Here is a 12,795-nt window from a genome sequence, read left to right as displayed (position 1 = left end):
CAGGTGCTTAAATCTGCTTAAGGTGGCTCGACATACCAACAAATTATATTTGACGGAGTTCTTTAAGCATGATTTCACTGTTAATTATGACTCGAGCTATATATCAACAGCCGGTTCATTACACTGTAGCTCTTAATTTCATTCTTTCTCTCAATTATGAATGGGGATCTGCATATATTATAATCTAATTTTGTAATTATCACGACGTTTTTCTTTCTTTTTTTTCTTTCCTTCTTTTTTTTTTTTTAAATTTTTGTTGACCCATTTGTAACCATCTTGATCGTTGCAAGCCATACCCGTCCCTCTGCAATAAGGTCGGGCTCGATATTTGAGTACTACAACAACAGGATGTTGATAAGAAGGCAGAAAGCAGAACGAAGTTCAAGATGAGTTTCGACGTAGTTCCAGTGAATTTTACAAATGACAAAAGTTGTTTTATATCACTTCCATCTTCAATTGTCAAGAATATTGCAAACAAGTCTGAGGTATCGGTGTTCTGTTTGTGTTTATCTTTGACAGGGACGTATACCAGTACACAGGTCCAGCACAATCTCTTGATTAAGCGTTATAGCTTGAAAAAGCTATATAGCTTAATAAAGCTATTCAGAATAGCTTGATAAAGCTATATATATGCAGCTTTTTTTTTTTTTAACTAAAATATTAAGTATCAGCAATATACAAAAAATCACCAGTTAATTACCACTCATACATTTATACAATGGACCATTCAAAAAGCAACCCTTATTAAAATTAGTTTTAACACAGTTGCTGCTTTTGAACACTCTTTTTCAAGCTATATACAGTTAAATCAAGAGATTGTTCTGGGCCTGGTATGTTTTACATATGTCTCTGTCAATGGCAAAGTAGAAAAATTACAATACATCAGTGAGCTACAGTCCATCCACATGATTCAAAATATGTATAGTAGTCCAACTGATTCAGAGGAAGTAATTGATAAAAATTGAGGTTTTTGAAAGGGGTGTGATATAAAAAAATATGCAGGAATGAAGTTGCAGGAATAAGCTCCTGGCATAGTTCATGCTTAATTTAATAAAGGGAATGGTCACAACATATGTCACCGCAGCAGCTCTATGAACTGAGCTATCTGATGCAGGCAATCAAAACCAGTCATTAAGCAAATTAGCTTAAATTCAACGTACTTACATTTACTTATATATCAAAGCTAATGGCTGTTCAGTATAATATGTTTTACGGTCCTACCGTTCTGGCGAGTGCAGCAAGAATTACACATACCTTGCATCATTGTCAACCTAGTGTTATTTAGTTATCAACGAACGTCAAAGAATTTTTGAGAGAGTATTGCTCTACAATAAGTATGCCAAAGGTACTAATTTTAATGGTTATGATACATACAACGCAACCCCCTACTATATGCAATATCTACATAATTATTTACCGTTTATTTTTTCTCTTTATTCCTTTGTATTTAGTTCAAAATTTCCTTATTGTTTATTTCCTCCCTACTCATATACATGTACTTACCTGCCTACTGTACATGTATGCACAATTAACTTTAAAATGGATCAAAATGACAGTAAAGTATGTTTCCTGCTAGTATATATTTATATCATACAATGTCAATGAGGCAGGTATCGCAATCCATACTGAAATAGCTAGTACACGCATTACAGATGTTTAATCCACCTCTAAATTTATCGCGGGAAATATAGTGCGAGAGCACTGTGACGTCATCCATGGCTTTGTTTGTCTTTGTTGACTTATCTCGACTCAATACGAAGAAATTGAAGCATGTAACAAATCTCTTGAGTCTCGCCAAACAATATGCGGTACTAAAAACGCGTCTTAAAACCTCAAGACACCGTGAATTACTAGTTAAAAGTCAGCCATTTTTGGCATAGCACCACGGGTGAAAACATTAGAGAGCATTATGGGACGTAGACAAAAAATTTTGTTAGATGAACTGTAGGTTTAGCTCGTTCTTTTTCCCGTGCACACTGGTTCTTAGAGCTCGCTTCGCTTGCCGGCGCTGCACGTCGGCGAGCTGTGCTCGTTATTATCATTAAGTGGAAAAGAATACAACAGCGGAGTTTGCATGTTTTTTAAGTGTAAATAGGTGTACATGTAATATCAAAGCACCAGCTTATTAAATAACTCAACTCACTAAAATTTCCAATGTTTTACGATGTGACCATGTTGAGAGCAAAGCAAATATGCACTATAAATTTGCAGTAGATTAATCAGAAACATGTACAGTTGGATCCACCTATCTATGAATTCATAATTCTAAATGTTGTGCACTACACACTACTAATGTCTACATTATAACTTCAAATTAGTAGAGGCAGACATTACTTGACAATTTTAGTCAAAGTAGCAAATATCCGAATGTTTTGAAATTAAGTAGATAAAAATGAGAAGTTACAGAAGTATAACATGTTAATCTTTTGAATAGGTATACTTGGGTGTGTTTATTGCTCATTTTACATCACAAACTGATATCCTTAAATGTGAAGTTAGTACTTGTATGAGAATTAGAATTCAACATGGATGCTGGTGATGTCACGGCTCATGAAGTGATTTTTTCCTCTATATTGAAAAAGTTTTTCAACTTCTTAATTGTAATTTTTATTGTTTTGGTATATACACGTGTTGTCTATAGGGAGTCAGCTTTGGGCCCATGAGAGGGTTTCACCCTTTATCAATATCAATATTAAGAACTAAATGCATTCACCAATGAATTTGGATTATAGATTAACATGGATTTTAGTGAAATGTTTGGTATTTTCAGTTGTTGGTATTTGAACTGCAGTCAGAGGATGGCCATGTTGTGTTTGCCTCTGTGAAAGATACCACAGCCAGCAATCAGCTAGGAATCAATGGCTTGTTTGCTGAGAAACTGAAATTAAAAGATAAACAACAGGTATTACTCATTATTTAGTATCTGCATTGAAAAGAAGTTGTATGTTAAATTCTTTGTTCATCTAACCACATCTCAGTTGTCTGATGTTTGATTTACCCACTGGCAGTTTTCATCACCTTAGTATAAATATATAAGGAATAAGAAATCATTCTTTGAGTTACAGAGTATTATGAGGTGATAATTTTGGTCGAGGCATGATCAAATCCAATAAAGCCTGAAGGGCTGTATGATAGATTTGATCACACCCCGACCGAAATTATCACCTCATAATATTCAAAGAATGATTCCTTATTACTTATATTTGTATAATTCTAAGCCATTTTACGATTAAATATTTAAATATAAATAAGCAAACCCCGCTGGCGCCTCAATTTGGCGTCATTTGAAGTTATGGGTTATATAGTACAAAATGGTTACGTAGTGTTATCATAGACAAAGACACTGGGAAATGTAAATATAAACATATATTTTTTAATAATTATAATAGATACAGTTCAGCATCATTAATCCAGAAACCAATGATATTGATATTTCATGTTGTGGACAAATATTAAATATATAAACATAACTTCTCAATCATAAACATTTATACGAGGGTCAATCAAAAAATACAAAGACAATGTGGCTGTCTATCATATCTTTTTTATGAAATTCATACTTAACAGATTAATCTGTGCACCAACACTTATGTTATTGATATGTGAAGTTTTAGGCCATTTGATGAAACGGTATTTTTGTTACCCCTTTTTAAAAACAACATGTTTTGTCACCATGGCGCACGGTAACGTTCAAAACATGACGTCAAGATTAAACATGTACAGTGTATAGATATACCCCATCTTTATATCACGATTAGTCTTTTGTGTCTTTAACCTTACAATTTAAAATGGCACTGCACCACTAAACATCTTATTTGCACACATTTGTTCGAGAATTATAAGTTAGTTCTTCAAAGTTTTCATTTTCTAACTGTGTGTCTCTTAGTTTACAGTAGGGATAACCCTGAACGTCGGTTGACGTAACTTATTTTTTGACCAAATATTTACAGATATTCGACTCTCTTGCGGACTGTTTTATATTCAAAATACAATTATCATCACCCCCACAAAATTTATTACAGTTAAACACAAATTTGCAAATAATTTTTGACTTATTTTTAGCACCATTGAACATTTTTACAGCTTATATTGGCTTTTTCCTGAGTAAAATCCATTTTGTTTTTACTTCTTGTTGCGCCGTGACGTCCGGCGATGTGAATGTTTTTAGTCAATTCTAAAGAGGACTGTTTGTCTTTAGTTACTAATATCTGTTCGACAAAACAATATATCCCGTCATTATTTGGAACATAGAATACCATGACTATACTTAATTTGAGGTTTCAATATTATTTGGTTTTAAGCCCAATTTATAGAGATATTATTTTCAACATTATATGGTTTATTGTTGAAGGAACACAAATTTTGACCATGCGCCATGACCTTATTTTTGCAGGATTAGATTCTAAATAATTCTTAGAAATAAAAGAATTTATTAACTTTATTTCTTGCAAATTGTTTGAAATTACTGCTTAATTATGTCTATCAAATTTAGTAATGATATTACGTTAAGTAACATAGCTATGACAAAAGTCTTCGTATTTTTTGATTGACCCTCGTAGCTGCTAGGATGATATATAAACAGAGAGAGGTCCACACACTAACTTACTTATTTTTGCTTTTGCTGTGATTTTGGTACTGAAGTAGAAACATTTTAACAAGGCCTTTGAGTTTGGGTAGGACGTAACTATCTATTTCTTGCATAAAAACAGGTTAAAAATGACACTGGTTTTGAGTGAAATATGCATAGATTAGGTAGTCTTATCTCAAAATCCAGACAAATCTTGTCGATTTCAAAGAGCCATGGGTGAGTGGCCAACAATGAAATAGACAGGTCTACATCACATTGTTGTTTGACACAACTACCCAAAGTCCAAGCTCTTGTTAAAATGGTTCTCTTTGTTGTTGTTAGGTGATTGTGAGGGTCAGGAGGAACGTCCCAGTATGTAGCCAGGTGTCCATTGAGCCACAGTCCTGTGATGACTGGGAAATACTGGTAAGTAGTATACAGTCAATCCGTAATTATTTGTTAAGGAATTTTCAGCACTGTTGGTGGTCTAATAGATTAATAGCAATATAATTTCTAGAAAAAAATTTAAAAATAAAATTATAAAGCATACAAAAGTTTATAGAATTTTACAATGTACTGGTATTGTATACAGTACGTGTTATTTTTGCCCCTTGTTATTTTCGCCCTTTTCACTTGCAAAAGGTTTCGCCCCATCTTGAATTGGCCCAGACAAAGTTATTTTATGAAATTATGAGAGATTATTTGAGACATTGGAATTCTCACAGTAAAATTTGCCTGCTGACACTGAGGGCATAAGGGGCAAATATAAAACGGGGGTGAATATTTCCCTGTATACAGTATATAGTCTCTTACATATGAGTGGTTTATATGGAGAAATTAAAATATGCTCTATACATGTACGTTTTCATTGCTAATGTATGTAGGAGAAACATGCCAGCTATGTGGAGTCCCACCTGCTGGATCAGGTGAGGGTGGTGTGGCCTGGTCTTGTCCTACCTGTGTGGGTGGATAGATTGTGTGTCTACCTGAAAATCAGTATGTGTATTACCTGAGCTGGTATCTGTGTTAAATTATTCTTTTAAAAAAGACTTACAATGTATGTTTGAAAAATTCACAATTTTTCTTAATCAAAGCTTTCCTAAAAGCTTGATTATTTATTGTTATATTCAAAGTCAAATCGTTATATGTAAATTATGCATCACAATATTTAAGTATGAATTTCTGGTTTCTTGTCTGCAGTTCTAGTTAATTTGATTTTGAGTATTGGATATAGATTTGATTGATATGCTTTAAGCAGTGGCTTCAATGGAATCAAGTTTGTATATTTTGTACACTTATAGCTGTAACCAATCCATCAGAGGAATGTGTACTGCTAGTCCAGGACACAGAAGTTGTCGTTTCTCCCAAAGTCCGAGGAACTGTGGCTAAAGACACGAAAATCAAGAAACCCAGCACTCTCCCAACAAGAGAGGGGGACGATTATAAGCCTGGCAGGGTGTCTACCCAGCGTAGAGTACAATCCATGGACAGCCCAATGCAACCTTCTAGTCGCAGCGTTTCTCCATCAAAATGGAGCTGGAAAGAGTGGGTCCCATGGTTGCTCGGTGTACAGCACACTTCCAATAGGATCCAGGACCCCTATAGGAGGGAAAATCTCCGCAAGAAATCTATAGATTATAAAGGAACCGATACCATTCAGGAGGGACTGAATTTCACTTTTAGAGTTCAACCTCGGAAAGTGAGGGGGACTGAGAAAAAAAAGTCAGAGGAAACTGATCATTGTTCTGAATGCTTGTTCTTACAGCAACCAGCTGTGGTTTTTGTCAATGCTGAGGACATAATCGAGCAAACTGGAAATATGAATTTGCATATTCCAGGGATGTTCCTTGCTAGACTTTCAAAATTGCTCTCCCCAAAGATACAAATGACGGAAATGGAAAAGGAATTGAATGAAGAGAAACACAAGGGTAAACAAAAATCTGTCCAGTCTCCAAAGTCGGAGACATCGGAAGTATCGGTCGAAAAGAAAGACCACCTGACACAGTGCATTGTCAGAGTCGTGGTACTGGACAGGAAGAAGACAAACTCTAGTGACATTTGTGAACTCATGCTGCAGACTGTGACATCAGAGCAGCCATTACTAGGACATCACGTGGTTGTGTCAGACTCTTTAAGGAGGCTGATGAAGCTAGATGCTACTAGTTGTGTGTGGCTGCAGACAATAGGGACACTTCCCACCTCACCCACATCTTATCTTGTCCATCCAGTAGGAAGTCTTGTAAGTTATGAACCGGTATAGTATTATTAATGCTGTATGTCAATTTAACAACCACAGATAGTACTTGACTTGTACCTGCATAATTTTGAATTTTAAGCTATTTAATTAGTAGTTACATTCTGTGTACATCACGCTTTGAAATGCTTTAAGTCAGAGCATGAAAGTTTGTTATGACATTTTTTTTTAGCCACAAGGTTTTAGTAGTCAGATGGTGGAGATGGCATTTAGGAAGTGGATAACAATGGTCACTACAGTCAGATTTCCCCTCGTGGTATTTAGTGGAATTCTTGTTCAGTTTCCACTGTTCAAAGGTACATTTATAGTACCGGTAATACATGTAATAAGAAATCCCTAAAAACCGAAACAAGTAATCACTGTCTATTATGGCCCCATCTAACATGTTTTCATCAGCATTTTTACTAGCAAAAACATTTTGAGTGTATGTATGCATAATGTACTTGTATTGATGCAAAAAAGTGACTTTTTAAAAAAATTTCATTTTTATTTCCTTAAATTTTTTTCTTTCATTAGACAAAAACATGGATTTCCAATTCGTCTTCCCAGAAGGGACCTTCACACAAACACCTGATATCCCTTCTTACAGCTTAATCCACCAAGAGAATATGAATTATGTCCCTCTAACTGTGATCCAGGAAAACCAAGACCCGACTAAAAATCCCCCTAAATGGCCTGTCCTACCGATGTTGCAGTATAGCAGCATAGAGACAGTGGACTCAATGCTTCCCAAAATCCAGCTCTCAGATTTAGGGTGAATATATATATATTTTTGAAAAGAATAACTTTTTAAACAGATTACAGGCTGAAGACGGGGAATTTTTTTTCTCTAATACTATAAATGTTTGTAATAACTGTTAAAATTCATTGCTTTAGTGAAAAACTATGATCTTCAACTTCATGTTATCAGTACCTAGTGTTACATTTTAAAATAACTTTTGTTTCTTTGTCTTGACTTAACTTGATATTTGGAAGGAAAATTAATCTAGATGTGTTTATTGTTTGATAAAAAATCTTTTTAAAAAGTTCAAATCTGCAAAAATGGCCTAAATGTAAATGGGACATTATAAGTCACAAGTTCAATGAAGTTTGAATATTGTATTAACTTAAAATTTTTAACACCTATTAATAATTATTACTGTAGTTTATTATGTGGTTTTAAACCTTGTACTAATGTATATTGAATGGTAAATAATGGAAATAATAAATATTATTTCTTGTTGTACATGTATGTTTGTCAGGAAAAAGAGCATGAAACTGTGAATGATTGATTACTTACTGTTGTGCTATTACTGAACATTTCATTATTAGAGGTTTGAATATAATTCTAATATGTGGGGAGGGGGGTAGGGTATTTTCCATTTTTTCACCATTATAAGACGAAGGCCATTTTTTCATATCATACACATGTCTTTTCAGTGGTGTAGAGGAATATGTTCCCAAGGCCCTGTCTCACCTGGAGATCTGCCTGGGGACCAAACCTCTGGCCGACAGTATGTTTAGGGTCACGACCCCTGGGCTCTACAACGGCATGCTTCTGATCACCGGCAGTAGGGGGAGCGGCAAGACCTCACTGGCTAAAGCACTGTGTAGGAGAATGGCGGAGAAAGAAAACCTGGCCAGAATCTTTTCAGTTGATTGTAAACCACTTAGAGGTGGGTGATATTTTATAGACGAGAATTTATTTACTTACTGGACCCAGCAAGCCTGGCTTTTTACTCTGTTTTCTCATCCTTTCCCAAATATTGCTTTAATTTTATGATGGTATTAAACGATGTGCATAATATATATACATATATATATATATATATATATATATATATATATATATATATATATATATATATATTATTTTTGTATAAAATGGACATGTACTGGAATCTAAAAGTTCTGAAATAGATATGTTTTTCACCTGTAGGAAAACGTCCAGACAGTATTCTCAAGTACCTAGAGGAAGTGTTCGATGAAGCCATTTGGAGACAACCGTCAATTGTTCTTTTGGACGATTTAGATCATGTGGTACCAGCCCCTAGTGGCCCAGAGGCAGAGCTAAGTGGAGAGGCCATTTATGGTGCAAGAATTGGAGAAGGTATGACTATTGATGAAATGCATAAACCTTTTTTTTTTTTTTTACAAGGAGGCAGATATATGTTTATGTGCAAAGAGGAAAAGTTGCAAATGTTAGCCTTTTGATTTGCTAGAGGAAAAAAAATGTTGAATATTTTGAAGTAAATGTAGGGATGAAGTTGTTTTTTTTTTTTATTTTGCTATCTTATTATAATTATCAAGTACATGTACATGTATTTGTGAAAACTTCCTGTCTCTGAAGAGGGAGAAGAAAGTACATTGATTGCATATTAATTTTATTCTGATCAATATTTAAACCAAGCGTATGTACATTGTTTGCAGTGATCAGGGACATACTGAGGAAAGAGATATCCAACAAGGGCTGTATGGCTGTCATAGCAACCAGTCTGTCTCGGACCTCCATTCACCCACTCCTGGTCACCTCCAGAGGGACACACTTCCTGCAGGAGTTGATCAGAATAGACCCTCCTGATAAGGTACATTAGCCTATCTTTACTGTTATAAAAACATGGGCCTATGATTTCCCCTAACAGGATATATTTATGCAGTGATCATGTATGGTTGTATGTGATAGGGAATGATGGTCTCAGAAAAAGCTTATGAACTATTTTAACAATGAACATACACTACGGCCAACGCGGTTTTTAGCTCACCGAGACGAAGTCGGGGGGAGCTTATGCTATACCCTCGGCGTTGGCGTCGGCGTCGGCGTCCGGACCTGGTTAAAGTTTTTGTTGCAGGTCCTGTATCTAACTTATTACTTGTCCTATCTTCACCAAACTTGCATGAATGATGCATCTGGACCTACTAATGGACTTGAGAGACTTGGATGCTGAATCTTGGCCATGAATTTCAGATGCTGGAGGAGGTTAAGGTGTTTGGAGCAGGTTAAAGTTTTTGTTGCAGGTGCCCTTTGATAGCCATTTCTAAGTTACTACTGGTCCAAACTTCACCAAACTTGCATAGATGGTGTGTCTTATGATACTGATGCACCTGACAGGCTTGAATGCTGAATCTGAGCCATAGGTTTCGGATGCTGGATGAGGTTAAGGTTTTTAGAGCTGGTTAAAGTTTTTGGAGCAGGTGCCCTCTGATGATTATATCTTACTTACTACTGGTCCTTACTTCACCAAACTTGCATGGATGGTGTGTCTTATGATACTTTTGCACCTGACAGGCTTGAATGCTGAATCTGAGCCGAAGGTTTCGGATGCTAGATGAAGTTAGGTTTTTCGAGCAGGTTAAAGTTTTTGTTGCAGGTGCCCTTTGATAGCCATTTCTAAGTTACTACTGGTCCCAACTTCACCAAACTTGCATAGATGGTGCGTCTTATGATACTGATGCACCTGACAGGCTTGAATGCTGAATCTGAGCCATAGGTTTCGGATGCTGGATGAGGTTAAGGTTTTAAGAGCTGGTTAAAGTTTTTAGAGCAGGTGCCCTCTGATGATCATATCTTAGTTATTACTGGTCCTAACTTTACCAAACTTACATGGATGGTGTGTCTTATGATACTGATGCACCTGACAGGCTTGAATGCTGAATCTGAGCCATAGGTTTCGGATGCTGGATGAGGTTTAGTTTTTTTGGAACAGGTCACATGTTTAATATATGTAGGTAATAGCACTATTTCAAACTTGCATATATGATCTAACTATAATATAAATGAATGGCAGAGGTAGCTTCAGATGCAGAGCCTGATCTCCATTATCAAGGATGCTAAAAAATATATCTTAGTTTTTTCTGGTCCTAACTTCACCAAACTTGCAAGGATGGTGCGTCTTACGATACTGATGCACCTGACAGGCATGAATGCTGAATCTGAGCCATAGGTTTTGGATGCTGGATGAGGTTAAGGTTTTAAGAGCTGGTTAAAGTTTTTAGAGCAGGTGCCCTCTGATGATTATATCTTAGTTATTACTGGTCCTTACATCACCAAACTTGCAGGGATGATGCATCTCATGATACTGATGCATCTGACAGGCTTGAATGCTGAATCTGAGCCATAGGTTTTGGATGCTGGATGAGGTTTAGTTTTTTGGAACAGGTTACATGTTTTATAGATAATAGCTTGCATAATTGATTTAACTATAATATAAATGAATTGCAGAGGTAGCTTCAAATGCACAGCCTGATCTCCATTATCAAGGATGCTAAAAATTCTCCTACCTCACTCAAACCTGCTTGATAGATGTGTTTGTTGTTAAATGATTTAACATGATTCCTATGATATAGTATTCTATGATATGATACACTATTGTTTTATATGATACAATGTAATATCATACATTATATTGTAAAAAGTTATATGATATGATATGATATTGTATCAATTTTTTTGTACATTATTATATGATATTGTATTATGATATTGTTATGTATAGTATTGTATATTATTATACAATATTGTAGAATATGATATTTTATAATATATTATTTTATCGAATGATATTGTTTCATATTATATTGCAATATATGATATTGTATCATATGATACGATATTGTATATTATAATTATAGCATATCGTATAATACAATATTGTGTAATATGATATTGGTTTATATAATATATTGTTATATAATACATGAAATTGTATTATATGATATTATAAGATATCATATAATATGATATTGTATAATATGATATTGTATCATATGATATGATATTGTATAAAATGATATTGCATTATATAATATCGTACTGTATCAGATGATATTGTATCATATGATATGAAACAATGTTTTATCAAATTATATTGTATCATATGATACAATATTGTGTATCAAATATGATACAATATCATACAATACAAAATTATGCTATATTATACAATATAATATCATATGTTACAATATTGTGATGTATTATGTGATATGATATAGTATCAAATAATGCTATATTGTATTTATATTAGATATTATGATATTGTATTATGTGATTAAATACAATAATGTATAACACGATACAATGTCATATTATATGTTACAAAATCATATTGCATCAATATTTATTACAGTATTATATTGTATTAAATGATATATATTGTAAGTATCATTGGATGCAATATCATATTTTATATTATTGTATTGATAAACATTGTATCTTATAATAATGTATGAAATGAACATAGGATTATCATACAATTTTTTTTACATATGATATACGATATTGTGTCAAAACAGTATCCATGAATATCCAAGATCATTAACTATGATTTTCATATCATATGATAAAGGTGGTTTTAAAGGTGATGCCTCATAAAGTTGATGCCTCGTCTCGGTGAGCTTTGTAATCTGTGATTACCTATGTTTGTATTTACCGCGAGTCCTCGTGGTATGAAATTGATCGCGGTTTAGCACAGGTAGCTCTGGTAAAACCGCGCATCCTCGCGGTACGGCTTCCCACCTTGGCCACACCGTCGCGGTACTGTGAAACCAGTCCCAGGTGAAAACTATTGTTGTTTTTTAACGCGAGTTACCTCCCCCAATATCTTCTCATATGGGAAATATGATTGAGAGATTTAATGAATATTAATTCATATTCCTTTATTTTATAAAAGGAGCTGATTGTTACAATTTATTATTATTTTAAAAAAGTGGGAGAAATAAAAAGAAGGTGTAATTATGCTAATACAGAATTTTGTATACTATTTTGTTTACTCGATGGCCTTACATATAAATTAATCTTGGCACGTTCATCGCTGACAATTCTTGGTTTTCAATTAATTTGATTGATAATTATATACCCGGTTATAAACACTTCACCAAAATATCTTATTTCGCCTCGAGAAAGGGATACTAATTAGCGTTTCATTTACAATCTTTCATATTTAATTCTTACCTTTAAAACATACCTTACACTTGGTCATTTCTCTTAAATACAATT

At 34.3% G+C, this 12,795-nt stretch overlaps 1 protein-coding gene across 2 annotated transcripts in view; it reads left to right on the top strand.

The window, feature by feature from the left end:
• The first annotated feature begins 332 nt into the window (after positions 1–332).
• Positions 333–12,795, top strand: part of LOC128180218 (peroxisomal ATPase PEX1-like) — a 35,731-nt gene continuing 23,268 nt past the window's right edge. For both annotated transcript variants that reach the window (XM_052848145.1, XM_052848146.1), the window contains exons 1-10: positions 333–485; positions 2,771–2,902; positions 4,910–4,993; positions 5,452–5,563; positions 5,869–6,806; positions 6,994–7,117; positions 7,338–7,575; positions 8,241–8,476; positions 8,740–8,910; positions 9,231–9,385. In XM_052848145.1, the coding sequence (XP_052704105.1) occupies positions 387–485; positions 2,771–2,902; positions 4,910–4,993; positions 5,452–5,563; positions 5,869–6,806; positions 6,994–7,117; positions 7,338–7,575; positions 8,241–8,476; positions 8,740–8,910; positions 9,231–9,385 (2,289 nt within the window). In that variant the 5' untranslated portion in view covers positions 333–386. The remainder of the gene's footprint in view (positions 486–2,770; positions 2,903–4,909; positions 4,994–5,451; positions 5,564–5,868; positions 6,807–6,993; positions 7,118–7,337; positions 7,576–8,240; positions 8,477–8,739; positions 8,911–9,230; positions 9,386–12,795) is intronic.

Source organism: Crassostrea angulata, chromosome 4 (genome assembly GCF_025612915.1).
Source record: "Crassostrea angulata isolate pt1a10 chromosome 4, ASM2561291v2, whole genome shotgun sequence".
Lineage (NCBI taxonomy): Eukaryota > Metazoa > Mollusca > Bivalvia > Ostreida > Ostreidae > Magallana > Magallana angulata.
Note: the sequence above shows the minus strand (reverse complement) of the source record. Positions and strands in the feature narration are given on the sequence as shown.